The sequence below is a fragment of the Sceloporus occidentalis genome, unplaced genomic scaffold (genome assembly GCF_023333645.1).
Source record: "Sceloporus occidentalis isolate IW3139 unplaced genomic scaffold, rSceOcc1.0.p SCAF_2, whole genome shotgun sequence".
Classification (NCBI taxonomy): Eukaryota; Metazoa; Chordata; class Lepidosauria; order Squamata; family Phrynosomatidae; genus Sceloporus; species Sceloporus occidentalis.
The window spans coordinates 59,555,373-59,582,636 of NW_028316982.1; the positions used below are offsets into that span (position 1 = coordinate 59,555,373).

At 42.0% G+C, this 27,264-nt stretch overlaps 1 protein-coding gene across 1 annotated transcript; it reads left to right on the forward strand.

Annotated features, from left to right (window-relative positions):
* Positions 1-1,677: 1,677 nt before the first annotated feature.
* Positions 1,678-26,276, forward strand: LOC149318425 (RRP12-like protein). Its single transcript, XM_089509668.1, has 34 exons — positions 1,678-1,886; positions 2,440-2,681; positions 4,695-4,778; positions 5,359-5,435; positions 5,876-5,981; positions 6,453-6,569; positions 6,936-7,074; positions 8,728-8,855; positions 9,104-9,202; positions 9,290-9,381; positions 9,470-9,581; positions 9,792-9,892; positions 10,012-10,126; positions 11,022-11,164; positions 11,910-12,031; positions 12,485-12,549; positions 12,673-12,835; positions 13,254-13,408; positions 13,489-13,556; positions 13,973-14,066; positions 14,799-14,957; positions 15,117-15,197; positions 16,784-16,889; positions 18,897-19,004; positions 19,387-19,544; positions 19,900-19,991; positions 21,095-21,253; positions 21,421-21,590; positions 21,703-21,819; positions 22,998-23,047; positions 23,306-23,384; positions 23,806-23,873; positions 25,241-25,323; positions 25,658-26,276. The coding sequence occupies exons 1-34, from the start codon at positions 1,748-1,750 to the stop codon at positions 25,758-25,760; spliced, it is 3,894 nt and encodes a 1,297-aa protein (XP_089365794.1). The 5' UTR covers positions 1,678-1,747; the 3' UTR covers positions 25,761-26,276.
* The last annotated feature ends 988 nt before the right edge of the window (positions 26,277-27,264 follow it).

Genomic DNA, 27,264 nt, shown 5'->3' on the forward strand with positions numbered 1-27,264 from the left:
CTGCCTGCCTGTAAGAAGGAAAGCCCTCCCTTCAGCCACCATCTTGGGGGGGAGAGAGGCAGGCTGGCTCCAACTGCCTGCCTGTAAGAAGGAAAGCCCTCCCTTCAGCCACCATCTTGGGGGGGAGAGAGGCAGGCTGGCTCCAACTGCCTGCCTGTAAGAAGGAAAGCCCTCCCTTCAGCCACCATCTTGGGGGGGAGAGAGGCAGGCTGGCTCCAACTGCCTGCCTGTAAGAAGGAAAGCCCTCCCTTCAGCCACCATCTTGGGGGGGAGAGAGGCAGGCTGGCTCCAACTGCCTGCCTGTAAGAAGGAAAGCCCTCCCTTCAGCCACCATCTTGGGGGGGAGAGAGGCAGGCTGGCTCCAACTGCCTGCCTGTAAGAAGGAAAGCCCTCCCTTCAGCCACCATCTTGGGGGGGAGAGAGGCAGGCTGGCTCCAACTGCCTGCCTGTAAGAAGGAAAGCCCTCCCTTCAGCCACCATCTTGGGGGGGAGAGAGGCAGGCTGGCTCCAACTGCCTGCCTGTAAGAAGGAAAGCCCTCCCTTCAGCCACCATCTTGGGGGGGAGAGAGGCAGGCTGGCTCCAACTGCCTGCCTGTAAGAAGGAAAGCCCTCCCTTCAGCCACCATCTTGGGGGGGAGAGAGGCAGGCTGGCTCCAACTGCCTGCCTGTAAGAAGGAAAGCCCTCCCTTCAGCCACCATCTTGGGGGGGAGAGAGGCAGGCTGGCTCCAACTGCCTGCCTGTAAGAAGGAAAGCCCTCCCTTCAGCCACCATCTTGGGGGGGAGAGAGGCAGGCTGGCTCCAACTGCCTGCCTGTAAGAAGGAAAGCCCTCCCTTCAGCCACCATCTTGGGGGGGAGAGAGGCAGGCTGGCTCCAACTGCCTGCCTGAAAGAAGGAAAGCCCTCCCTTCAGCCACCATCTTGGGGGGGAGAGAGGCAGGCTGGCTCCAACTGCCTGCCTGAAGAAGATAAGCCCTCCCTTGTATTGTTTTTAAATTGTATGGGTGGGTTTTTTTTATTGTTGCACTATGTATTGGTTTTGATGGTGTTTTTGTAAACCGCTGTGATCTACAAGGAATAGCGGTCTAGAAATAAAATTTCATTCATTCATTCATTCATTCAAATAAACATTGCTTCTACTATTTTCCAAAATAATAATAATACCTAAATAAATAAGAGAGGCAGCATGGAGTAGTGGTCTCAGTGTTGGGACTATGATGCTGGGGACCAGGGTTCACAGCCTCAGAGGAAGGAAGGCAATGGCAAACCTCCTCTGAACACATCTTGCCAAGGAAACCCCAGGATAGGTTCACTGGCTCAGGGGCACCTTCAGCTGGAGAGGACCTGAAGGCACAGAACAACAACAACAACAACAACGAATAATAATAATAATAATAACTGAAGGCACACAAGAACAACTAATTATTATTATTGAGGGCACATAACAGCAAATAATAATAATAACAATAATTGAAGGCACACAATAATAATAATAATAGTAGTAGTAGTAGTAGTAATTGAAGGCACACAGCAGCAACAAAGCACTTCCCCCATTTCTGTTGGTAGAGTATTTACAATTCCAACCGGAAGTGGGCGGAGGTACATAAGAACCCCTCCCTTTTAAAATGGGTTTTTTCAGAGGGAGGGGCGGAAGTTGTTGCGCTTTCCGGCAGAGGTCAACCGGAAGTGACCTGAAAGGAGGGCGGCGCAGAGGGGGAGCTGCACGTGGCTCCGGCGGGGTCTGTGCGAATGGGTCGCTCGGGGAAGCTGAGGTCCGGCTCCGCCGGGAAGCTGAAGCGCTGGAAGAAGGGGCAGAGCAGCCAGAGCAACCCGGAGATCCGGCGCCACCGCCAGGCCGCCCGGGGGAGGCTGCTGGCCCCTCGCTCTGGTAGGCGCCAGGGAGGGAGGGAGGGAGGGAGGGGGCTGGCCATGGCCCTCCTCGAGGCGGAGAGAGAGTGATACATGCCTCAGATAGGGAAAGGGTGACACTCTATATAGATATATACACACGTGTGTGTTTGTGTGTGTGTGTGTTAAAACCCCCACACAGGGCTGCCCCTTCCCTGGCAGACATGAGCTTGAGTTTCAATAGACTTGAACCTACTTCCTGAGAGGCATGAGGTGGAGTGACCTAGACTGAACCTGGTCTCCAGAGTCAAGCTTGTTGTGGTTGTTCTATGCCTTCAAGTCCTTTCCAACTCAGGGCAACCCTGTCATGGGCATTTCTTGAGAGGGGGTTTGCCATGGCCATCCTCTTGAGGCTGAGAGAGTCTGACTTGCCCAAAAGTCACTCAGCTCCAAAGCACACTGCAGAAATAGTCCAGAGTGAGAGCGTTTTAACTACCCTGGCTCAATGTTAGGGAATCCTGGGAGTTGTAGTTTATTGTGGCACCAGGGCTCCCTGGCAGAGAAATGCTTACCTGTTTGTCTCTCTCTTACAGAAAACAGCAACCTGACTGTGGATGCTCTGAAACTGCACAATGAGTTACAGTCATCAGGGCCTCTGACTACTTCACGCAATGGCAGGGGAGCTCAGTCTCTTATGGAACAGGATGACAATGCCGAAACAGCTAAGACCCACAAATCTGCAGCCACCTTTCTGAGCGGCTTGACTGACTGCACTAACCTCACCTTCAGCAGAGTGCAACGTTTGTGGGAATCCAATTCTGCTGCCCACAAGGAGGTGTGTAAACACCAGGGATTGTGAAGCCGTAGTATGTATGTGGGGGGCTTGGAATACAGTAGAAGAACAAAGGGAGGGAAAGTTAGTTGATGACAGTTGAAGGAGAAGGAAGTGCAAAGAGAAGGAAGGAGAGAGGAGAGTGGATAGACAAGACATTTGAAAAAAAAAGAGACATTGGAGTTTACTGCATTAAAGTTGGAATGGCCCTTAAGTGTTCTTAAAGGGTCTGTTCCTGGAATGGGAGGTGGCGGGGAACACTGGATATTGCACAGTGGGAATGCCACTGAGCGTTCCCATTCTGTTCTGGAAGTGTTCCAGAGGGCCAACTTTCAAGAATGCTTGAGAAAGCGTTCCCGAAAATTGGCCCTGGGGAATGCTTCCAAAACAGAATGGGAACGCTTGGCAGCAGAGTTCCTGCTGTACAATATACAGTGTTCCCCGCCGCCTCCTGTTCTAGGAACGGTCCGTTTAAGAATGCTTAAGGACCGTTCCAACTTTAATGCAGTAAACTCCACTGACTGAAAAAAGTGTGACGGAAGCTTCTATTTAAATAGCTTGGGTAATCTGTGTTGTTATCTCATTCAATTAGCTGTATTTAATGTGTGATATTAAGAAATACGGTTAATATGCATTACACATGAGTGTTGTGCGGTCTGCATCTCCTGATTTTGTAGAAAAGAGCTTTCTGTCATTTGGCGTATGACAAGGATACTGTGGCCTGTGTCTATGGGCAAACTAGCAATAAACAACAAAGGACTTGAATTTGCTGGATTTTGGCACCTGGTGCAGTCTGCCAAGTGCTGGGAGTTACAATTTGACCCTAGTCCCATCAAGCCCCCCCCCCCCCGAATGTAGATAAATTATCATGTCACATGTCAGTTGGAGAGGGGATCAGACCTCCTGTTTCCAGGCAAATTTTAAAAATATATGTTTTTTTAATTTGATTTATTAAAATATTTTTATCCTGCTCTCTGTTACACGATTAGTTATGTTTTTTGAAGAATGGAACATATAAGGTCAAGTATTAAGAAGGTGGGGAGGAGAATGCAGTTCTTACTGTTATTATGTCATACAATAGGAGCCATACAAAAGGGCATAGCATGTTGAGGGGGAAAGGGGGGAAGAAAAGTTGTTTGGAGACAGCTGGTGGAAGACTTGTGAGGAAAGAATGGAGGAGTGAGGCGAGAGAAGAATGTAGAGAAGAGAGCTGATGAACAAAACTTTAGAATGAAGAGAAAACTTGGACTCCTAGCAGTGAACTGAAAGGATTGTGATGGAAGCTATTGGACCAGACTTAACTGACACAGTTGCCATTTAACTAGGTAATTTATTTGTTCTAATGGCAACTTAACTTTTAAGAAATATTATTCGTATTTATTGGCTTGCAGAGTCACTGGCAATCTGTCATTCCTCATTCCCATTTGAAAGCTGTTTGCTTTCTCAGTCCCATCACCATCACAGGCTCACTTGGAGAGGACATGAGGAAGAGCCTTCTCAGTAGCTGCTCCCACCTTCTGGAATCCCCATCCATGGGAGGCTAAACTGGCATCCTCCCTGCTTGCTTTTCATTGGCAAGCCAAGACATTTTTATTTAAGCAGGTGTTTGATACTGTATATAATCATATCAGGGTAGTGTTTATGGAGTAGGTGTGTTTTAGTCATGCTTTTAACTTTGTATATTTTAAAATGATTTTATACTACTTTTAGATTAGTTTAATTGCTTTAAATTTTATTGTAGGTTTTTTTTTACTGGTTTAATCTGTGAGCTGCCTTGGGTCCCTCCTGGGAGCAAGGCAGCATACAAAAGAAAATAAATAAAGGCACGAAATCAAGCAAGGGGAAACTAAGGGCTTTAATTTTCTTTTCTTTTTGTCTTTTTGCTATTTCCCTCTGAGCATACTATATCTTCTTTTCCCATTAATTATAAGCAGGCTAAACAGTGGGAGCTTTAGTTGGGAGAGTTGGTGGAGTGGTGGCATGAGCTTCTAACTCTCACTGTTGGATTCTTTACAGATATGCGCCGTGTTGGCTGCTGTTACCGAGGTGATCCGGGCACAGGGTGGTGCAGAGAGTGAGACAGAATATTTTGGCGCACTGGTAACTATCAAGGGAAATGGGGCAGTCAGATACACGCTACCTGTGTCTGTACTATACTAATGTATGTAATAAATGTTTGAATATACAGTATATGCATATAATTCTCAAGTTACAATAAATGATAGCAATCTCCCAACTATGAATTGGTGATATAGGTCAACTTGGCATAAAAACCTCTCAGGCTAAATCAGACTTTTACTCAAACTCCTCCTTCTCACTCCAACCCTAGTCTGACTCAGACATCTCTCAAACACTTTTCCTTGGTGTGCTCTTCTCAAGACCTCAAAGTAAATTCCTTTCCACTCAGACTGAAACTCCCCATTGTAATTCACCAACTGCCTCATACAAATCTCAAACATTCCACCAGTCAGCATCCACTTCAATACCCCATTCTCCCCCCCCCCAGCAGCTGTCTTATCTCATGTTCCCACAGTAAATCAAGGAACATTCTTATATACAGGCCCATGACATCACAGGCCTTCATTTATGACCGGGATGATGTGGAGGTAGATGATCCTTCAGACCAAAATGAAATCCCAGGCAGCCAAACTGATTTGTCCATCACACTGTGTCTCCTCAGATGACTACTCTGGAAGCTGTGGAATCGCCGGAGTCTCTGGCTGCTGTCACTTATCTTCTGAATTTGGTACTGAAACGGTAAGCTCTAAGAAAGCTAGGAGAATGTTGCTGGTCCAGGCCAATAATCCACCTAAGGAGGCTTCAGAATGTGCTGAAACCAGTAGAGCAAACAAAATTCCAAGCTACTCTTACTGTTTCCAGAAACAAGCCTGATAATGGCTTGGAAGGAGGATTTAGCCATCAGATGCACTTGGTCCTATTATCCTTTTACTTCCTTGACCTTATCAAGAAAAATATGGTTCCTTGCAGATGGGGGAGGATGTTTTTAAATATCATGTCATTGTGTACAACTGAAATACACTTCCATAGTATTTTCTCTGCCTGTGGACATCTTTGTCCCTTGAAACAGAGTACATGATCCAAGGACTGAGTGAAGTTACTGGAAGTTTAACACCTAGTAAAATACTTGCTATCACTTCTGCTCCACATTGTCTCCCATCTTCAATCTCACTCAACAGAGTACCAGGCCCTGTGCTGATAAAGAAGTTCTCTGATACCTCCAAAGCATTTATGGAGATTCTAGGATCACAGTCGTGTGGTGATTCCACTTTGGCCCTGCGCTGGGTAAGTGTTCCAGGAGTGGACTGATGAGAGCAAGGGAAGCATTTAGATCTTGGCTGGGGAAATGTGGCCATCTGGATTTTACTGAACGGTGACCCGCATTAGCCATAGCCAGTGTAGAGTATGCCATCCATATATTTCCCAGCCTTCATCTAGATATTTGGCTTGGGGAACTTTTATGATTAATGGCATCTTTCTGTAGTGTAATATGCATACTAAGGAGACAGAGGCCTGTTAAGCAGAGACCCATTACCCCAACTCTTTAGTGGTTTAGTCCATGAGCAGTGTGGGTGAAGGAAGGCTGAATTAGTTATCTTCTTAGACTTAAAAGTGGTAATATATTATTTTGGCACTCAGTGCTGTCGGGTGTATTTGATCTCCAGGCTCAAAGGTTCTCCAGTATGTGTCTTGATGTCCAGCATGCATTGGAAGACACCAGGTTCTGATAACACTTTTCTGTCTTCTTTCTATTAGGTGATCTCCTGTCTAGCCACATTACTGCGAAGACAGAATCTGGCAGCTTGGAATTACCCTGTGACAATGCAGGTTTTCCATGGCCTTCTCAGCTTTACTGTCCATGTCAAACCTAAGGTGAGTCACTAGTCATATTGGTTCATACTCAACATGCTCCTCTACCATTCTGTTTCACTGCAGCTGTCTAATGATTTGCACTGAGACTTCTTCATGATTAGAACAGACTCATTGAAATCAATGGGACTTCTTTTAATCATGACAGACAAGCTTCATTGATTTCAGTAAGTTTGCTTTAGGCCTGACTGAGTTGCTTCAACCCACAATAGATACACCCCAGTACTACTGCAAGGACTTATTTAAGTCTGTATTCTGCCTTTTCTGTGTAAAATGTTGAAGATGACTATAATGAAATGTTATCTACAGTATATAACTGCCTGGAATAGGCACTTGACCCTAATTCCAGATTGCTCATCCATGTTCCAGGTTCGCAAAGCTGCTCAACATGGTGTTTTCTCCATCCTCAGAGGTAGTGAGTTCTTGTTCGGAGATGGGGCTCCCTCACATCACCCAGCTGCATATTCTACAGCCAAATTCTGTGTGCAAGAGATTGAGAAAGCTGGAGGTACTGGGGATGGGAAATTAATTTGTGTAATTAATTAAGTTCATACATTGTGGAGGTTAGATTCTAAAATATTCTACCACTTGAGAAATTTTAGTACTGGCATACAAGGTTTGTTATCATAGAATTACAGAGTTGGAAAGGACCCCACAGACAATTGAGTCTAACCCCCTGATATGATTCTGTTTTTTAGTTGAGCTTTTTACGGAATTGTTCAAACATCTCCACTGAGATGGCACTGTAGGGGCTTCCCAGGAATTTCATTACTGATCTGGATTACAAACACTACTAGTGAAGTAAAGTATTCTGCATTGGCTTGTATTGTTTTAGAAGTCCCCAACTTTTGAGGTCCTATGAGCCCATCTGGAAATTTGAAAAACTGTCATGAAAACAAATGTTAAATGGCCTCTATAATGGCCTGACTGGTCACAAAAAGGATGGAAACATGTCCAAGAAAACTGAGCCAAAGGCAAGAAATAGGTCTGAACCTCAACTATCAAACCATGTATTCACCCCTGTGTTAAACAACAAAATGCCCATTTTACAGAAGACAAACTGGCAAAACTCAGAGGTCAGTAACTTATCTAAGAACCTGAGTACAAAATAGCCTTGATCTCCAACCCAAAATACAAATTCTTTTTTTTTTAATCTATTGAACTGAACACCAGTTTCACAGAAGGCAAGCTGGTTAATTTCCCCCAGTCATCTCTAAATCCCTCAAATAATATTCCTCCTAATTAATGAGATACCCCTACAAATATCCAGCCCCTCCAAATGAATTCTTGTTTAATATCAAGCCACTTCCTTTCAACCAACCTAGCACATCTCCCCCTCTTTCTTTGTCAGCTAACTAATAATCTAGGACTGGCCTAAGAAATTTTCTGTTTCACTCCCTCACCTGCATCTCTTGCTTTTGTCAACATCTAAACTGTTTTCATCCTTGGCTGACACACCCAAAAGCATTCTGTTGCATACATGCTTGCATACAGGCCTTCTTCCTCCTCTTCATTGTCCTTTCTGCATGTACATCTGCCCCATAACTTACTAAATTCCTTTGAAAACAGTCCTGTTTAAAATCATCTGGGTATGATGCAAAGCATAGTAGCAGATGGGGTTCCAGGTGCCTGTCAATTGTCCCTTAGCAGTGCTTCATGGGCAAAGATATTTCTGCTTTAGAAATCCAGTGTGGTGCAGTGGTTTGAGTATTGGACTATAACTCTGAAGACCAAGGTTCGATGCCCAGCTGAGCCATGAAAACGCACTGGGTGATCTTGGTTGAGTTATACGCTCTCAGCCTCACAGGAAGGCAAATGCAATGGCAATTCCCTTCTGAACAAATCTTGTCAAGAAAACTCTGTGATGGGATCGCCATAGGATCACCATAAGTCAGAAATGACTTGAAGGAACACAACAACAAAGTTCATATTTATAGTATCAGGCAAAATATAATTTTACTCCTTTTCCAACATTTTTAGTGCTGTTGTCATTTATTATATAGGGTTTTTTGTGTGTATCTTTTTGTATTTCTTATAATTGTATTTTACTATTTCTATTTCACTATTTGGGTAAGGTCTTTTTGAAGAATAGGGTGTAATTTTTATAAGGAGCAGTAACAACTTGTAAGAATATCAGCTCTGAATTTCTCTGGTTCCCCAGGTGCTAAAGAGGCCACAACCACCTTACATGTGCTAACTTTGCTGCATGATTTGCTGCCTTGTTTGCCTGCCCAGTCTGTCAAATCTTGCTGTGAGACCCTGTTACGAGTTATGACCCTCAGCCATGTGGTGAGTTCCCCTCTCTCTCATAATGGTGACTTCGTGACACTGATTTTGCTTTGGGTGTTCTGGGAACATCTTCAATTTGGAGGACTAGAGAGATGGGATATTGATGCTCTGGGGATCTGGATGGTCTACCCAAAATACGTTCTTTTTGTGGGTTCAAAACACAGTTTTTGACTACCTGGATTGGGGGGTAGGGGAAAAATATCAAAGGGCAAAAACATCTAACATTTACACATCCTTTCCCCCTACAGCTAGTAACAGCATGTGCAATGAAAGCCTTTCATAGCCTCTTTGTTGCCCAGCCAGCCTCATCCTGCCTGCCACCTGAGCTTAATGCTCAGATCATCATGGTAAGTACCTTAGGAGGCAAGTGAGGTGAGTGTGAGGCAGAGCCATCCCTTGATTTTCCAGTAATGCTCTCTGTTCTGCTCTACCAGGCCCTATATGACTACGTTCCCAATGAGAGTGACCTCCAGCCTCTGTTGGCCTGGTTGGCTGTCATGGAGCGAGCTCATGTTAACCTGGCAAAGTAAGGTTGGGGAGAAGAAGATGAAAATGAGATGGGGACAAGAGGTCTGTTCTGCAAATCTTCCATAATAATTTCTCTTTCATTGTAGGCAGCAATGGGATCTATGTTGGGCTCACCTTCCCCGCCTGTTCAATACATCCATGAACTGCTTCCTTTCCCCTCATACCCAAGTGATATCTGCTGCAGCACAAACTCTCAAGGTATTGTTTTGCCTCAATTCTTGCCTGCATAATGCAGAGCTGGCAAGAATTGTGTTTCTGTGGAGTTTGGTAGCTTTTCCTGAACTAAAGAATGATTAGGCATTTCACGGTTGGATGTGTGTGCACTGATGTTCTTTCTACCTGGTTGTAATACTCTTGTCCTGAAGAGGGAGTAGATTGGTGCTATACATTTGTGTCCTTCTCCTGCAGGTCTTGCTGAATGAGTGTCTGGCCCCACACACGGCCGAACTAGGAAAGCTTTCATCTGCCACTCCATCAGGATCTGCTGCTCATGTCAGCAAGATGTTTAGGTAGAAGAAACAGCTAACTGATTTGGGGGAAATGGAAAGTGTGGGTTATCTTGCAGCTTTCTTATTTTACTGCAAGTCAAGAGTACCTTTTCATTCATTGCTTCCTTTTCTTCTTGTAGAGCAGTAGAAGAGGGCCTGACATATCGGTTCCATGCAGCTTGGGCTTCTGTATTGCAGGTTCTGAGGACTTTCTTTGAGATCTGTGGACAGCAGTGTCATCCCATCATGTGTAAGGTAAAAAAGGAGTTGCTGTCATGATCCAAACCTACATCACAGAAGACAAGCAGGATATTGCTAACTTTCAACCCAAGAAAGGGACTATTTGGACATCAGGGTCTTGCCTTGTATGTTTCTGAGATTATTGATTGCTGACATCTGGGTCAGCTGGGACAGTCAAGGAAGCATAAAAGATGACCCAGATGTCAGCAGTCAATAATCTTAGAAATATACAAGGCAAGACTCTCATGTCCAAATAGTCCCTTTCTTGGGATGAAAGTGTTGAGATAAATTCTACAAATGAGTGTATGGGGGAGATTTCTGTTCGAAAATGTATGCATTACATTCTCCTTTCTTTCATTATATAGATAGGGACTCCTTTTGTCCCTCTCTCATTCTATCTGTCATGTGACTCCTGGCACTCCATCTTGGGAGGCAGTTTAACAGCTCTCTCTGAAGTTTCTCAACTGCTTCAAACAGTCCGTCATAGTTCCCTTCCTGCTATATATATATATATATTAAAGGATGGTGAGAGTTTCTCTCTTTACCCAAACCATCACCAGTTAGGATAAGATTTAGTTTGTTATGTATTTATTTATTAAAGTCATTATTATTTGTTTTTTAAACCACAAACTGTATGTTTGTTGTTGGTGTGTTTTTGTTTTGTTTTTTGTTTTTTGAGTAAGACTTTATTCTTTAGGAAGACAGATTTAAAGTAATAGTCTGACTCACATGTTTGCTGTTCTGCTGATGAAAGCTGAACTCTAACAAGTTTAACTTTCATGCTTGCATATTTTTGTTTCCCTTTAAAAGGGCTAACACCCTGGGAAATAAAATTGCATCCCACAATTTCACTTGAGCATACATATGATTTTTAATACTTCTTGCTGTGTGGTGTGTTTTCCTTCTGCAGTGCCTGCAGTCTCTTGCTGATCTCCGTAGCTCCCCACACTTCCCTCACACTGTGTTGCTTGACCAAGCTGTGGGGGCTGCAGTGGCCACTATGGGACCTGAAGTAGTCCTGCAGGCTGTGCCCCTGGATATTGATGGCACAGAGTAAGTATGATCGTTATCTTTATGAGTTTGGGAGCAGGAGCATCTTGTACCTTTTCCCTCTCATCATTTTTGCTGGTTTGTACCACTGAGTTTAAGTACTCAAAGAGAATTTTAATGCATGCAGGGCCAGAGGTTTTTTTAATTGGGTAAGAGCGCTTACCCTGGAGAGGGATAGGGGCTTTTCCTTCTGTTGTACTAACTTCACAAAGACATGAAAGCTTGTCGGGCTCATCTCAACAGGTATAAACCCCTGCTCCTCACTACTGAGATGGGGAATATAGGCCTTGCCTAGCAGTCAAGCTAGAGTCTCAGGGTCACTTGGAGTATCTCAAATGGTTGGTATGGTGCTGTAAAGAAGAACCTACTGCTTCCCTGAATAAAGGAGCAGAGTCTTGATGAGAAGCTTTCAGCCAAAAGAAGTAAATATTTGAGTAAAATGGGACACCCCTAAACCAGGCTGAGATATGATTCTCTGACAAGGCATCTGTGTAAGGTTTCATATGGCACTCTGATCTTTCCTAATACACTGTAAACTCAGCATACCATTCTATGTATGTGTTCCACTATTTAGGAGAGTCAGCTGGATGGAGGTGTTAATTGCTTGGGTCTTTCTTGTTTCCACTCTTAAAACACTATTATGTCAGAAAGCTCTGGAGAACACAATCAGCCCCAAAATCCAGCATATTCCAGCAGTATTTCAGGGGTCACTTAACTCTTTTCTGTTCTCTTCCATCCACCCCACTAGGGAGACACTGGATTTCCCTCGTAGTTGGCTCCTTCCTGTGCTCAGAGATCACATTCGAGATGCACCCCTTGCTTTCTTCTCCAGTTACTTTCTACCATTGGCTGCAACACTGAAGAGCAGAGGTAATGAAGAGAACAGGTAGGGCACACCCATAGCACCTATGGCTAAACCTAGGTTTGGACCTGAAAGGAGCATGACCAAGGCTCTGTCTTATTGCAGTACAACTGTGGTTGATTCTGCCCAATGAATCTTCCATAAAAATTACCATCCTGTGTTCTAACAATAAAATCCATCACTTTAAGTGAATACCTCTTCCAAACTGAGAGTACATGAGTATTTCATCTTAGAAATTAGTGTAGTTGCATGGTCCTGAGCAAGCAGAAACCTTTAATGGGCAGATGTGCATTAAACATCCAGGTCATCTGTTATAATAGTGTAACATTCCTTTAGATTGGTGAGATATTTCATGACATGTGAAATCCTAGTATCTCATACCCAGCATGTCAAGTTGTTTCCCTGGTTAACAAGTTAATGTGCAAAAGTGACAATCACAGATCTCTCTTGACTTTCTGTAGCCACAGAGCTTGCCCAGGAAAGACGAGATCTAGAAGCCAAGATCTATGATACACTGCAGTGGCAGGTGAGACTCTGCCCTGAAGTTTTGCTTGCAGTATTTTCTGCTCCTGGGGTGAATATGTTGTGCCTTAGTGGGTTTAGAACTTGCTGTGTGTTGTGGGACAGCACTAACCTTCCCTTCTTACAGATGTGGACCTTGCTGCCTGGATTCTGTAGCCGACCCACAGATGTGGTAGCTTCATTTAAAGGATTAGCCCGCACCCTAGGTATGGCCATCAGTGACCGTCCTGATCTGCGGCTAATAGTATGTCAAGCACTGCGTAGGCTGATTAACAAGGGCTGTCAAACAGGTAAGATCTGTTTGTCAAACACATGCTTGCCTTTTTACTCCAGCAAAGTTGTCATGATTGGAGCTACTTTTAGTCCAGTTCCTCTTTCTGCTGAAAATGCAAGAGTAGAGAAGGGCAAGTTGGGGTAGTCAACCCATGCTCATTCATAGAGTTTGCCCATTAGTTCTTCTGGTTTGCTCTGTTCCATGTGAAATGCCCGTCAGAGTCTCTCTGCAGTGGTCAAAGAAAATGATAGCATTTAATTAGCTAGTTCAGTGAAAACCACTACGTCAGCTACCTTCCTCCCACAGCTTTAAGGAAATAATATATATTTATATTGCGTTATACCGGATCAGATCTTGCTATAAGTATTTTTAAAAGTAGCCCACATCAGCAGTGACCCACTCCATGTCCTATATTTCTTTATCTTTCTTTGCAGAGGCAGAGCGTGCTGAAGTTGGACGTTTTGCAAAGAACTACCTTCCCATCCTGTTCAATGTATATAGCCAAGAGGGCGATGCCAATGAGAGCCCTGTACACCGGCGCTCTTTACTGGACACTATCCGGGCCTATTTAACGATCACTGAATCCCAGGTGGGCAAGGGTGTGTGAACAAGATGTAGCTGTGAGATTTTCACTGCTTGGGAGTGACTCCCTTTTTACTTCTATTACAGATGGTGCATACATTCCTGGAGAAAGCAAGTGAGAAGCTGACTAGTCCTGATAATTCAGAGTTCACTAGGTAAGACCCCACTGGTGCTGAGCATTCTTTGTAGAGTAGAAAAGACTATCCTGGGAACAGGTCTATCCTGGGAACAGGTCTATCTCCCACTCTCTTCAACACAAATCACAGTTCTCTACATCACTGTGGGAGCAAGCGCTTCTTATTCCTGGTCCTGCTTGGCACAATACACTGATCAAATTCTAACTCAGAAGCTACATTTTCATTCCTTCCCAGTCTCCATTAGATAACATTGAAAGGAGGAAACTGCATGAAACATTTACAATCTTGTTCCTAACTCAGCAGCTATGAAATTTGATAAATTTTGATACTACGTAACAGGGATTGGCTTTGTCATATTCTGAAACTGAAGGAGCTGAGTTTGAAAGAATATCAGCTTTCTGTGCACCCTTGCTAACAGTTCCTTTTCTTTGTAGGCTCTCTGTGTTGGACCTTGTTGTTGCTATGGCCCCGTATGTTGATGAGCCTTCTCTGCATAAACTCTATGGCACCATCCAGTCCTCCTTGCAGGTGAGTTACTCTTTCATTTGATGGGTGAAATGTGTTCACACTAGATTTGTTCCCGAGGAACCTCTGACTACAGGAGATACCAAAAAAAAATCCCCTTAGTTTTTTTGGGGGGAAGGGCATTAGCTGTTACATTTAAGAGGACTGGCCATTTTTATTCACCTAAGGAATACCACAGTGAAAATTTTGTTGACAAGCACAGAAAGTGATGTTAATTTCTTCGTTTTAAATAGGCTTTCCCAGCTGCCCCTTGAAGTTCTGTTGATGCAGGATGAGATGTTTGGGGTTTTTTTGCTACCTGGTCAAATAAGATCAGATAACTAGAATATTATCCACTTTATCCTCCTTCCAGCTTTATGTCATATTGCAGCCCTACTCTCGTGCATAGTCTTTGCTAGTAATGACTGTAGACTTTTCCTCATTTGTGTGGGAATTGTTTATCCATGAGCAGTTCATATGCAGCTAGAACAGTGTTGAAAATGAACGAAATGGTATTGATTCCTTAGGAGAAAAATCTGTGTGATTGGCCCATATGCTTGTCTCATTTCAGACATTAGCTCAACCATGTAAACTGGTTTTCTATAAGCTTCTCATTATAGTTTGGGAAGTGTTTAAAAGGCACTTATAGACATGGCCCCTACTTGGTTGTGACTGCTTTCAAGCTTATGGGGACTGGAGGTAGCATGTACTTCAAATTGTATTTCTTGAGTAATCTGTCTGGTTAAATCTTCCTAGAATAAGGACCACAGGATACAGAAAAAAGCCTATCGAGTTCTGGAGGAGGTGTGTGCCTCTGACAGGCCTGCATGTCAGAACTTTGTACAAAGCCACCTTGAGGATCTGCAGAATGCCCTCCTAGGATCCCTGCCCACTGCCACATCTCCTGCGAAGAGGGTAAGAAAGGGGTTTGAGGAAAAGAGAACAGTTGCTTTTCCGCCTAAGGTGGATTGGATACTGGCATTGCAAGAATCATAGTAAAAAGGTTAAAAGAATGGTTTTGGGGTGCTATTCTGCCTTTGCATTTCTAATGCTCCTCCTTCTCTTTAACCCTAGCCCCGGCTGAAATGCCTTTTCTACATTGTCAAGCAGCTCACAGTGGAGCATGAAGATTTTGTCACATCTCTGGTGCCCGAGGTGAGAAAGGGCAAGAAAAGGAAGTGGCTGTCGAGGTGCTGAAGGGATGAGCAAAGTAGTGGTTGTGTTGTGTCATCAGGAGGCAAGGATACTGTAAATACAACTCTGGGAGCACCATGTTTGTTCATGCAACTTAATTGTAAATCCCCCAACAGTACCAAGTCAGGGATAGTTCTGTTTTGCTAATTTCTGAAGCCTTATACTTCTCTGCCTCCTTTTTTCTCCTTTTTCATCTTTTACAAACCAAAGATAAGCCTGTAGCAACCGCAGTTAAAGATATCCCCCACCACCTTTGTTCTCATGTTCCTTTCCTTTTGGCAGTACTGACAGAATATTGTTTTGTCTGCCAAATAAACCAGAATCTTTCTCCAACTGTGGGAATGTCACTGTCTTTCCATCACTACTCAAAGCACTGCCCTACATGCCAGTCTCATGGCTATTGGCTGTTTGTTTCCTGGCAAGATTCCAGGAAAGGAAAATCACTATGTATTATTATTATTATTATTATTATTATTATTAACTTTTATTTATAAAGCGCTGTAAATTTATTCAGTGAGTACAAAGATAGTGCCAGTCCCTAGCATATTTGGGGGGGGGGGTTTGCTGGTTCCCCACGTAAACAAGAAACACGGATGTGTGTGTGTGTGTTTGAGCCTTCATGTAGCCTGTTGGCTTATGGCAATCCCATGAATTTCATAGAGCTTTCTTAGGCAATGAATACTCAGAGGTGGAAGTGCCTGTACCTTCATCTGAAACATAGCTCAAAGCATATGGTATTCATTGGTGGTTTCCCATCCAAGTACTTACCTGGTCTGACCCTGCTCAATTTGCAAGATCAGAGAGGATCTGAGGGAATATCTATTACATTATCCAGCGATTGAAGGTGGTAGGTTGGAATTGGTTGCCACTCCCATTTGCTTTAATAGGTAGGGATTTTGCAAATCATCTTTTGAATCTTTATCCATTACAGTTGGAAGATAAACTGCCCTGTTCACCAAAATACAAAATATTCATAAGAGCAAGATCTTTATTGGCAAACCAAAATGCACAAAAATACATCATGCAAAGCTTTCAAAGCTTCACTGGCTTCTTCATCAGACAAAAATGTTAAAAATCATACAGGAGAAGAAAAGTAACTATGTTAGAGTCACATTTCATCTCAGAGATTACTTCTGCTGTCAGTTAAGATGGTCTAGAGAGGGATATCAGTGCAGTCAGAGACCACTCCTCTGTCCTGTGCAAAGCTAAATGCCTCTTTCTTAGGCTGAGAACATTAAATTTCTCAAGATGTTCCTGTACTGCTACATCTGGGAAAACCTTTAGGTGCTGTATAGGTAAAACTTGCCAGTTGTAGTCTAAATGAAAGAATTGTATCTTTGTTGGAGGGAAAACCCTCGAAGAGCTACCCTTGAATATGTTTTCTGGATTTAAAGATACTAAATTTTGCCACAACAGGGGAAGTTTTAACAAGATGAAGCTAGTCGGCTGGGAATTAAACTTTTCCCTGTTGAGGCTGAAGCCAGTCCCCCCCAAAAAGCTAGTCATTAGGTAGCACAGGGTTGCTGACGAATATTTTTTGTGTCCAGGTAATCCTCTGTACCAAGGAAGTGTCTGTAGGAGCCCGCAAGAATGCTTATAACCTGCTTGTAGAAATTGGCCATGCTTTTCTCCGCTTTGGTCCCACTCCAAATGGTGAGTCCTAGGCTGCTATATGAAAATAACTCCCTCCCCTCACTCTATGTGCCCTATCCCTCTATTGGTAAAGCCATTTTGGTTCCTGATGTTCCCTTTCTATTTTTAATTGTATAGCATTGGTCTTCATCTACGATTTCACAGTTGTACCAGTAATCGTTGGTTACGCCCCCTCCTAGCACTCAGCCATATAATACTAATCTTGTACTTTAATGATGGTACTAATTTTGCTGACTTTTGAGGTCTAGATATATTTTGTATAAGCTAATAAAATCTGTGTGCATATGTATGTATTGCTTGAATTCAAAGACATAGCCCTGTTAGTCTGGAAAATAAGTATGCAATGAGATTATAGAATAATAGAGTTGGAAGAGACCACAAGGGCCATCCAGTCCAACCCCCTGCCATGCAGGAAATCTCAAAGTCTCGCTCTTGTAGCACCTTTGAGACTAACTGAAAGAAAGAAGTTGGTAGCATGAGCTTCGTAGACTTGAGTCTACTTTCTCAGAAGCGTGACAGACATGTATCTGAGGAAGCAGGCTCAAGTCTATGAAAACTCATGCTACCAGCTTCCTCCTTTCGGTTAGTCTCAAAGGTGCTACAAGATCCCTTTGCATGTATATATATTTGTTTTGCGTAATTGTGTTTATACATAGGAAGGAACAATTTACATAGAACATTTTACCACTTGACCCCTCTAGAAATCTCAATCTGACTTCTCCATTTTAGCTTCCAAGGTCTCAGTGAACTTTTTTTCATATTTGCTGATGATGCTTATAACCATAAGGGCCAAAATATTTGGTTCTCAGTGTACTAAATTGTGCATCTGATATTAAATTCCACACCCATGTCAAAATGCAGAATTATCTTAATCCTGCTTGTAATCAGGGCTTTGTGTACCCCTGTCATCCTCCTGTACAAAGCAGATTTTTAAAAATCTTTTTTTAAATTAATGTATCCTTCTTTGTACACTATATATGTTGTTAATTATATATACATCATTGTTTCATATATAGCTCTAATTTTAGTCTCATTCTTATACATCTTCCTTTCAATATTGCTGGTCCTTACATATGTCTAAATAGGATTCCTTACCCTTTTTAGGCTAGGTCCCAAACTGTTGATTTTCCCCCATTTCTTTTGAAATAATTGCTCCAGTTTATCATTGAGCATCATTGTTAGTTTGTCCATAATCATTAAATCATTTAATTTTGTTAACCAGTATTCTAACATGTGGGGATTTCCTCTTTTCCAATACTTTGCTAAAATTTAATGGGCTGCTGTAATCATATATAGTATAACCCCTATTTGATCTTGGTTCAGTTTCCCTTCCAGTTCATCTGTGATATTTAATAAAAAATAATTTGGGATTTTCTTTGAAGTTTAGTTGAAAGGTATCCTGGACTTTTGTGTAGATTTTTTAAAATCTTGATTCTATAGTTTTTGTTTTAGAAGAGTTTCTAGTGGTTAGATTATGAGAGCTTTCTGTCCTCCCCAGTTCAGTATCCTATGATTTGATTCTTGTCTCCTTCCCCATATTGCCTGCCAACTGTGGATATTTATGGTCTTTGCTTGGTATAGTGCATTGTAATGAGTCAGGCAGTTGGGCTGTCTGCCTCAGTACCTTCTCCACTAGCTGGCTCTCAAGGATTTTAGGAAGGAATTGTTCCTAGCTGTACCTGGAGGTGCTAGGAACTGTCCATGTGCCCCTTTGGGTCAAGTGCATGTGCTGTGCCACCAAGCTACAGTCTTTCTCTACTTTTGGCCCATAATTATTCTAGAATGCTTAGTATTTTGTCTCAGATTGCATGGATTTAAACAATGAATTGTTTTCCTTTGAAAACTCTTTCCTTCACAGGAACATTTCTATCCCATTTTGATTTTCCTTGTAGGAGAGCCTCTTCAGTCCTAGTTGTAAACTATGTGTAGTTGTAGATGCTCTACTTGTGATAATGAGGATACACTTACAACAACACCCCCCCTTTTTTTTTTTAAATTCCCCTTCAGATGGAATGCAGCGTTATCTGCTGCTGGTCTATGCAGGCTTGACTGGCTCTGTCACCATGATCAGCTGCACTGTCCTTGCTCTTGCCCGTCTGCTCTTTGAGTTTAAAGGTAAAAGAACTGGATTTTAAATTGGGGGGGGGGGCTTTAAATGATTTATATCCTTATCAGTTTTAAAAAGAATTTATCTGAAAGGCTGAAAGGTACTAAACTGGAAACTGTCTTTGGATTGAACTACTACATAGACAGGGATTAGGCATTCTCATAAGTTCTTACAGGTGATAACTTTGGCTGTGTCTCTTTATTCTGGATCGAGGCTATGTGTCCTCAGGCCCCTTTACAGGCACTGCTAGGCCTTGTTAGAAATATGTAGTGGGATTTCCCTGAGCAGAAGAATTGTTGGTGCATGGTAAGAACTTGGAAGCCTCTCTGATATGCTCAGGGAAGAGAAAAAATCTGACATATGTATCTAACATAGCTTATACTCCTGCAGAACATGTTGGACCAGATGCCCTGGAGCAACTCATGAAGCACATCTGCCTCATGATGGGCTCCCGGACACGGGATGTCGTCAAGTCATCCTTCAGCTTCCTCAAAGTGGCAGTCTTGCTCCTGGACACAGCTTTATTGGGTCGACACATGGAGACCATGGTGAGATTGGAGAAGTGCATTGGGATAGTGTTTGGGAAGAAAGGCCTTGCAATGAAGGTGCCCTTAATTTCTATAGCTAAGAGGAAAGAAAGAAGTATTTGAATGCTTGGAACATATCCCACCCTGCAGTCTCTCTGGTATTTCACACAGAGTTCATAGGTCCATATTGGAATTACTGGTGCATTATTTGTTTGGACCTATGTAGCATTATTTCATTTCTTCTACTCTTAGGAAGTAGTCATATTCCATTCCAAGGGGTGTACATGCATGAGACAGAGCATTGATGGGACTGACTTTATAAAATGAATTATCTGATCAGTAGCCAGGATTCTAAGGTTTGTGCTCTTTTTTACAGTTAGAAGCCATAGGAGGGTTGACAGATGACATGAGGCGCCATTTCCGCTTGAAGATCCGAAACCTCCTTTCCAAACTGATGCGTAAATTTGGGTTAGTGTTGGGGGTTAGCAAGCAGACAGGGAAGGGAGATGTTCTCATTCCTGAATTCTATTGGTAAAAATTACCTATTGACTTAGTGGAATCGATAAAATAAATAAAATGGAATTTAGGTGTTGACTCATCATTCAACAATTGATTCAGTGGGTCTTCTGTAGTAGGAATACCAAGTAGGACTTAGGCTCATGTTGCATTCTCAGACACTGCTTGCTCTGGAGCATTTGTTCCATAGACCATCTTGGATACATATTGCTATACATATAAGCACATGTTTCAGGCAGGACATAAGGCACTGAAGGTTGAAAGTGGCAGTAAACTCTTATAGCCAGAGGTCTGCAAATTTTGTATGGGTTGGTGGTCAGATATTATTTATAACTTCCTTCTCTATATCTTAGCATTTGACTGGGGTGGGATAAAAAAGATTAGCCTACCACTGACTGGGATGTGTTCAAAGTAGTATGGCTGGCTTTACTTATGAAGCATGTGCCAATATGATCTAAGATAAGATGACTCCTCCTCCTCATACCTTCATTTGCTAGAGAACCAACATAGAGGCTAGCTTATCCACATTTTTTAGAATTAATATCCGGTTAGGCCCCATTTTTAGAAAATTAAGAATTATGTATGCAGTGCATTGGTATTTCTTTCATTGATGTTGATTCAGATTGTTTATGATATTGAACTAGATAATGAAAAAAAAAGTGCCATCTGACTTAACTTCCCCAGTCTATTCACATTCACAGAGGAGAAGCTTCTCATTTTTTTAAATTTGTGCATAAATTCTTCTCACTATGTAGTAAATTTTCCATGCCACTGGCAAGTTTGTTTGTGGAAGCCAGTTTCTAAGTGTTACTGTGATATTTTTTTTAACACCAGGGCTCTGAACCAGTCCTCTAACTTCTTTGAATCTTTCTGACCAGTATTTGAACAGTTGAAAAATTATCTCACTTAGCTTAAAAGCAGTTTTCTTGTCTCTTAAACGTTTAGTTGAATAAACCCTGGCAGTTTTGCATACTTGTCTGACTTTCATAGCTGAGAACATAGGGCAGGAGAGAAACTGGTTTTCATGACACTGATCTCTCATTTTCACTTCATAGCTTTGAGCCTTTGCAGGCTTTGCTTCCTGAGTCATATCACAAGGTGCTGTTGAACATCCGCAAAACTGAGGCACGGAACCGCAAGCGGCAAGCTCTGAAACGAGCAGCAGCCACTTCTTCAGAAGAAGGAGGAAGAGTGGTGCAACCCAAAGGCGAAAGGTATGGCTGGAGTTCCAGATTGGATCCTTGGTGTGCTAATGCAGAGGCCAAAAGAAACTTTTATTTAAAGGCTAAAAGAGGAGTTTCTGATCTCCCAAGTGCTGTGGAAGCAGAAGTGCTTTATGGGCCTTCACTAGCTGTTTTTTTCTCTGCTTTCTTGCATTCAGCATGGAGGAGGTACTGGCTGATTCTGACTCTGACCTGGAAGATGACATCAAGCCACATAAAAGAGAGAGCAGAAACAAGCAACAGCAACGAAGTAAAGCCTGGCTCAAGGAGGGAGAAAGTGATGAGCCCCTCAATTTCTTGGACCCTAATGTGGCACAAAGGGTTCTGGGTAAGAAGCAGGATAAAGATGGCACACACTGTCCCTTTAGTGTCTTTGCCCATTCTGTTTGCCAGAGGAACTGCCTTGTCTCCTTGTAAAGCTTATGTGCTCTTTCCTTCAGCAACCAAGCCAGGTAGTGGCCAAACTGGGAAAGTCAGCCATGACTTTAAGGTGTCAGCTGATGGCCGTCTCATCATATGTGAAGAAGAGAACGAAAAGGAGGAAGAAGGAACTAAAGGTATAAGGCCCAGTAGTTGGCCTAATGTATTTAGCTGAATGATTTCACCTCTGATAATAAACCATTAGGTTTCTGCACATTGTTCCTGGACTTGCGAGCTAAGCATTTGATTCTGTTAGCCATCTTCAAAGTCCTGGCCCACCATGACAGTGGAACAATATTCTATTAATTTTATCAACTCTGATACTGTCTGCCACTGATGAAGGCATATAACATGGTTTCCTGACACTAAGCTGTGTTGAATTCTGTACTTGCTTCTGATTTAAATTTACATAACTTCAGCTTGTGAAAAATACTGAGCATTGGTTTAACAAATAATCTTCAGCCAGCTAAAATACTGTCTTTAGATTTGTTATATGTTTCTCATTAAATATTTAAAATCCTGTTACAGAAGCGAAACTCATGCCCTCTTTTGTTGCTTTTTTTAAAATTCCTGGTCTTTCATCCATTCCAGCTGAATGTGTTAGAACTGCAAGCATTTTCTCACAGTTAATGCACAGTTGGATACTAAAAAAGGAATCTAACCTCTCTCCCCCTTGCTGTTTTAAAATTGGAAATTGCTGCTCTCTTTAATTAAGATAGATTAGATAGCATGCAAATTTTGATAGTTTTAATACTGTTGGTGGTAATAGTACACAGCACTGTGAGTGTTCCAAAGCAATATACATAGACTGGATTAGTGACAGTTTTGTTTTATTAAAAGATTTATTGGTCAGCTGTTTGACACTTAGGACAGCTTATAGCATTTAAAAATAGGTAAGTGAGAACTACAAATTTAAAACAATAAAAGACTAAACAGAATCAGCAACTGGATAAATAAAAAGACATTAGAATAGAGGACTTAGAGATAGCAGCTTTCCTCAGGCCACTTAGCAAGCATAGATGATAGCATTTGAACTGAGAGTTACTACCTCATAATTATAGCTGAGTGGAAAGCTCTCACCATTAAACCGCACTTGCTCAGTAATCTCATGTGTACATTCCAGTGCTCATCAGGTTAATCTACACAAATAATAACAAAACAACAAGAAAATTTTTTTTGTTTATTAATGCAAGAAAACACTTCCCTGCTGCCCCTTATATTGGCTTATTTTGCCTGTGAACCTGATGGGCAAGGCTTTGTTAAATGTGATACATCCTTGGGTGCTGTGGCTGATGTCTTGTATTTTTTGCCATAGGAGTAGATGAGGAGATGGCAGATCTAATGCAGGAAGTTGGAATCCGGAGTGTAAGTAGTGAGCTGGGAAAATGAGAAGGGAGGGAGGAGAACTGGGATTTCAGGAATTCTCTTTAGATGTGGGCAGTCCTTATGCTGTTGCCCAGATTCACTGTTCTTTGGCATTCAAAGACAATTTGGTTTGACATTCAAAATGTGATTGGCATTGCCATGTGATTGATACTAGAAATTGGTGAGCCTTTTTGACATTCTAAGAAACCTAGTCCATTCTGTTATGGCCTGTGCTAATCTATGAAATTTCCCTTGCAGAAGAAGGCTCAGAAGCGCCGATTCCGGGAAGAGGCAGATGAAGAGGAGCTTGGTACTGATTCACAATCACAATACAAAGGTAAATTCATGTTCCTTTATTATTGTTGCAGACTTTATAGAACTTACTGCTACGGATTCCTGCCCTTGTAACAGGGCAAGAGAAATAGGAAGAAGTGATCATGTAAGGGTGACACTTAGCTCAAGGTCAGTCTCCAAGATGTGTTTATTTTACAATAACTGACAAAAATGCCTTAGTGTCATGTCTCATTCATTGCACACTTTATCCTTAGCACACTGGCCATATAGTGCTACAATGATACTTCTGTGTGATGCAGGCATTATGATGATGTAGTGGTAATCCATGCAAGGCAGAGTTAAGTATTTACATGGAAGATGGCCCCACGTTGAGGGTATTTTCTTCTAGCACAAGTGAGCAGAGTAAGCAATTTCTTCTAACTTTTTGAGCTTAAATTTATTTCTCTTGTGTTTGCCATTTTCAGCTGGAGGCACAGGAATCCATCGGCCTGTTGGCAAGAATGCAGCACCTGGGGGAGAATACAAGGCAAAGGTATGGTCATAATATGAAGAATTAGGGCTCACAGTTGCTGAATTTTCAGACCCTGAGATCATTTGTTTCCATATTATTCAAATTATTCTTTACTGGCTTGATAATTAAATACAGATAGTGGTATCTTCAGAGAATATGTTCAGAGATTACTTTCTTCTCAGGACACTTGCTTGAGACACAACATAAAGCAAGGGGAAGGAATATTTCCCCCACACATACCAAAGGTCACATTCCTTTTGATGTTAATGGTTTCCGTGATAACAGGCTGATCGTAGGCCAGAGCTGTGTCTCTCTCCGCACACCTGAAATACCTTGCTGCAGCAGCCCTTAACCTTTCTTGCCTCCTCCCCCTGACTTTTTTATGCATGGTTATACAGTGAGGAGGAAAGAACCATCACATTTCTGCGGCACGCATATCTTCTGTTCTTCTTTCAGATGAGCCAAGAAGTGAATCTGTCTAACAGAGAGGCAGAGATGTAAATTTTTTGGAAATTTTGAAACCATGGGGGGGGGGGGGAAACGGGGGAAGAGCAACAGCAACATAAAATTCATTCTATATATATATATCTAAATATCATGTGTGATATATTAAAATTACAGTTTATTCAGAATATATATCATTTTTTTTTTGTTACAAATGGAGCTACAGTGTCCTAAACTATAAGGAACCTCTTTGGTTTTGCCAGTTTGAGGACCAGGCCAAAAGTGCAACTAAAAAAAAGAAGAAACCACTAACTTTAGTAAAATTGAGGAAATTGTTCTGTTTCTATCTGTTCTGTTTCTATCAGTTCTCCATAACTTGAGGCAGACATGACACACTCATTCCCTTAAAAGAACTGAGAAAAGGAAAATCAAGGCCATAGCTTGTAATGATCTGATATTATACATAATCTTACATAAAAGCCTTCCTCTTGCTTTTTTTAGAAATGATATTAGAGTACTCAGTATATGAATATCGTATGTTAAATATTTTATTCATTATTCTTTTAAAAAATCCATTAACTATTTTTCATCATTGTTAATGGGAAAAACAAAATGTTTCTTCCCCAGTTTTTTCTAAGGGTCTTCACATCTCTACCAAGATGCCACAGCCAGGATCAAAAGACTCCCTGGACTGAGGCCAATATAGAGCCTGATACGTTTCTCCCCCCAATTTATTGACATTGATAGCACTCCATTGACACAACCCAATCCCCAGTGCAAGGGTGAGGGCCAGCTCTCTCTTACTTTCAGGTTCTACGTTTCTACAGTATTGATGAAACTTGTGGATATCTGGTGTGGGAAGCCATGCAGAAGGATAAGATCTGTGCCTGAAGTTTGATCCTGCCCACCTGACTTTAAACATTGATCCCCTTCTGTTCCCACAGAAAGGCAAAGGTGACATCAAGAAGAAAGGACATCTGGATCCTTATGCCTACATCCCACTGAACAGAGCAAAGCTTAACAGGAGGTATGATTCAGGGATGGCATGGGGAGAGTATAAGAAGCTTTCTACCTGAGAGGTGCTCTGCAGGGTTTCTAACAAGAGGTCTTTACTATCATTCATTTCCTCATACTGAAGATAACAGGTACTGCATCTGGGACTTTTACAAATCATGTACTCCACTATTTCATATGATCCATTCTCCTGGGCTAGAGGCTATGGAGAAATTTCTTACAAAGAAGTGCCTATTGTAATCACTATACTCTTATACTCACAAATGCCTCTCTGAGTGCCTTGCACCTCCTTTACTGTAGGTAGTACTTATTCTAATTTGTGTTCTCTTTCTTGTATTCTTGTGCAGGAAAAAGGCCAAACTTCAGGGACAATATAAGGGCCTGATGAAGGGAGCCCAGCGTGGTGCTCAGGCAGGCAAGAAACATCGGAAGAAGCAGCCCCATGTCTGAAAGAGAAAGACTTCTGTGGCTAATCCATGATACAGTTTGTTTGAAGGCAATTGACTGGATGGCTCTCTGTTTCTTCCTTGAAACCCAAGCTGTTGTCTGCAAGTGGAGCATGATCAGTGATCCCATGTATTGGCTGTGTATACCAAAATTTTCAGCTGAAGGAAGAAATGTGGAAGATCTGTATACCATTTTGGTTTCATTCTAGTATTTATGGATGCTTGCAGTGGGATTTTCCTCCCTCTGCTATTCTAGTTTCCTGGACAATTATATGTGCTTCAAAAGCATCAAAGTTTGTTTGAGAGTGAAAGGGACGTAATATTTAAACAATAAATCTTAGTAACTAAAGAACATTGGTTTCTGCAGGCTATGTTAAAAAGGATAATCTTGCAAAAGCTGCTTTTCTGACATCTCCAGCCACCACCTGTTATGTTGTTTTGGTAGGTAGCTTAAATAGTACCAGAAGTAATCACACTGTTTCTAGGAACTGGAAGATCTCTAAGAGTTTCTAGTATTTTATTCTGTGAGAGGGTATGAAAGAAGATGAATGATGTATATAAATTCAAACAAAGGAGTACTGTCACGAAAAATTACTGTTAGCAAGAATCAAGAATCTTTTGAGGAATAGATTGTTTGCCCTATTTTGGATAATTTCTGACTTCAATGAGACTTAGAATTGTAAAGTGCAAACTCCTAGACTTAATTTGCTGATTTCAAAGTAAAGACAGATTCAAAGCCCAAATTTATAGCTGGTAATAATCCTCTTTGCACATATTTTCAACATTTTGCACATATGTTTTATATACGAAGGCAAATATTAACAAGGGCTACCTTTAAAATACTCTATTCCCAGCTTGGCCATGAAATCCACTGGGTGACCTTGGCAAGTCACGTGATCTCAGCCTCAGGGAAGGCATTGGCAAACTTCCTCTGAACAAATCTTGCTAAGAAAACCCCATGTTAGGGTCACCATAAGTTGGAAACCTGAAGGCACACACCAACAACAAAACCTTTAAAAGAAGAAATTTATCACAAGACCCAACAGTAAAACAATATTAACTACTTCTGATTATCTTACTAGCCAAAATAGCCAATGTGATTCTAGGCTGCATCAATAGGAGTATAATGTCTTGATGGAGGGAACAGTGCTACTCTATTCTGCTTTGGTCAGACCTCACCTGGAATACTGTGTGTATTTCTGGGCCTCATAATTCAAAAATATTGACAAGCTGGAACATGTCCAGAGGAGGGTAACCAAAATGGTAAAAGTCCTGGAAACCACACTATATGAAGAGCGGCTGAGAGAGTGGGGTATGTTTAGCCTGGAGAAGAGAAGATTAAGAGGTGACATGATAGCCATGCTTAAATATTTGAAAGGATGTAAAGATGGAGCAAGGTTGTTTTCTGCTGCTCCAGAAACAAGGACACAGAACAATGGAGTCTGTTTCTTTGGGGATTTTAAAACATGGCCATCTGTTGGGAGTGCTTCCATTGCGTTTTCCTGCAT

Bases quoted from the DNA above. Each gene is read 5' to 3' on its own strand.
- LOC149318425 (XM_089509668.1), top strand. From the start codon at position 1,748: ATGGGTCGCTCGGGGAAGCTGAGGTCCGGCTCCGCCGGGAAGCTGAAG. The intron at 8,856-9,103 runs GTGAGTTCCCCT...TTCCCCCTACAG, and splicing joins TTATGACCCTCAGCCATGTG to CTAGTAACAGCATGTGCAAT. The intron at 12,550-12,672 runs GTGAGACTCTGC...CCCTTCTTACAG, and splicing joins ATGATACACTGCAGTGGCAG to ATGTGGACCTTGCTGCCTGG.